Source organism: Pteropus vampyrus, unplaced genomic scaffold, assembly GCF_000151845.1.
Source record: "Pteropus vampyrus isolate Shadow unplaced genomic scaffold, Pvam_2.0 Scaffold1122, whole genome shotgun sequence".
Lineage (NCBI taxonomy): Eukaryota > Metazoa > Chordata > Mammalia > Chiroptera > Pteropodidae > Pteropus > Pteropus vampyrus.
Genome location: NW_011889903.1, coordinates 14,952 through 16,564, shown reverse-complemented (window position 1 = coordinate 16,564; position 1,613 = coordinate 14,952). Strand labels below are relative to the sequence as shown.

At 60.6% G+C, this 1,613-nt stretch overlaps 1 protein-coding gene across 1 annotated transcript; it reads left to right on the top strand.

Annotated features, from left to right (window-relative positions):
- Positions 1-110: 110 nt before the first annotated feature.
- LOC105310121 (phospholipid-transporting ATPase ID-like) lies at positions 111-1,589 on the top strand. The gene is made up of 3 exons (XM_011386334.2): positions 111-213; positions 995-1,153; positions 1,300-1,589. The coding sequence occupies exons 1-3, from the start codon at positions 144-146 to the stop codon at positions 1,467-1,469; spliced, it is 399 nt and encodes a 132-aa protein (XP_011384636.1). The 5' UTR covers positions 111-143; the 3' UTR covers positions 1,470-1,589.
- Positions 1,590-1,613: the final 24 nt, after the last annotated feature.

Genomic DNA, 1,613 nt, shown 5'->3' with positions numbered 1-1,613 from the left:
GGTAAGCGAGACTTAAGACGTTGAGCGTGCAGTAAGGCTCGGGGACCTTCGGGGACGCGCATGGTCAGGGGCTCCCGGGGGGGATCCTGGGGGAGGGCAAGGGAGCCAGGACCCAGGGACACTCTCCTTCCAGAGAGACCAACATGAAAGTGCGCCAGGCCATCCCGGTCACCTCGGAGCTGGGGGACATCAGCAAGCTCGCCAAGTTCGATGGTGAGCGATCCTGGAGAAGTGGCGTTCGGTTTGGGCTTTAAACTGCCCTTCTTCTTCTCGGCTGCTGGTCGCTGTGAGCATGCCGCTCCCTGGACTCTCGTGCGGTGGGGCGGGGGGTCAGGAGGGCTAGGTGGCCGCCGCCACGTTTGAATTGAGGGTCGTTTCAAGAGGTCTTCCTTGCTGCACGTATTGACTTGCAGCTCGTCCTTACTCGGAATAGTGCCGAGTGCTCCTTCTGGCAAGACCAGCGCAGGGCGTGACTACGATGCTCTCCTGCCCTCTGCCCTCCGGTTGTGCCCCCCCTCCCCGGGTGGCCAGTGTAACTGGCAGAGGAGTGTTTCGTCCACACTTTCTCTGTTTCTACAAACGTGGGCATGAGTCAGTGGGGTCGTGCTACACCCAGATCTCCGCAGCCGGCCTTTCTTTACCTGTGAAGTTGTCGTCGTGATCTGAGGCCCCCGTAAATATAAACGGCCTCATTCTCTGTAAGAGCCGCATAAGGTTTCGTAGCATTGACCTGTCGCAGTTCATCCAGCCCTTCCCCCACCCCGTGGTTTCCAGTCTTTTGCTGCAAACGATGCTTCGGTCAGAACTGCCAGGACCCGTGCTGAATCCTGTAGCCTAGAGTCCCCAAGTGGGGTCGCGGGGCCCCGAAGTGGGGTCAGTTCACAGTCCCCCCCACCCCCTCCGGCAGAGTGTGTGCGGGCCCCCTGTCTTGTGGCCGTGCTGTCGACGGCCCCTGAGCGGTGGCGCCCTCGTCCCCCCTCCCCCCACCGTCCAGGTGAGGTGATCTGCGAACCCCCCAACAACAAGCTGGACAAGTTCAGCGGCACCCTGTACTGGAAGGAGAACAAGTTCCCCCTGAGCAACCAGAACATGCTGCTGCGGGGCTGCGTGCTGCGCAATGCGGAGTGGTGCTTCGGCCTGGTCATCTTCGCGGGTGAGCCTCCTGGGGCCGAGGGAGGGAAGGGTGCGGGAGCGGTGGGTGCAGCGTGCGAGGTAACCGCCCCCCAGGCCCCGGGGCAGAAGCCCGGAGGCAGCCGGGGTTGCTAGGTGGCTTTCCCAGCCCTTCCCCGCCTCTTCTAGGGCCTGACACTAAGCTCATGCAGAACAGCGGAAGGACGAAGTTCAAGAGAACCAGCATCGATCGCCTGATGAACACACTGGTGCTCTGGGTAAGGCCCCTCCCCCGGGTCTCCCTGTGCGCCCCTCTCTCCTCCCCCGGGCAGGAGCCAGGCTTCGGGTTTTGGCTGTAGAGTCACTGGCGGGTCAGCTTCTCAAAGGCAGTGTTTATTTCAAGCCCCTTTTAGCCTTGGAAGATATTATTTTTAAAAACCTTAGGAACGTGCGTGAATCAACAAATTAAAGGGAGCTGAAACAAGTCTCTCCTTCTCTGGATT

Bases quoted from the DNA above. Each gene is read 5' to 3' on its own strand.
- LOC105310121 (XM_011386334.2), top strand. From the start codon at position 144: ATGAAAGTGCGCCAGGCCATCCCGGTCACCTCGGAGCTGGGGGACATC. The intron at 214-994 runs GTGAGCGATCCT...CCCACCGTCCAG, and splicing joins CAAGCTCGCCAAGTTCGATG to GTGAGGTGATCTGCGAACCC. The intron at 1,154-1,299 runs GTGAGCCTCCTG...CGCCTCTTCTAG, and splicing joins CGGCCTGGTCATCTTCGCGG to GGCCTGACACTAAGCTCATG.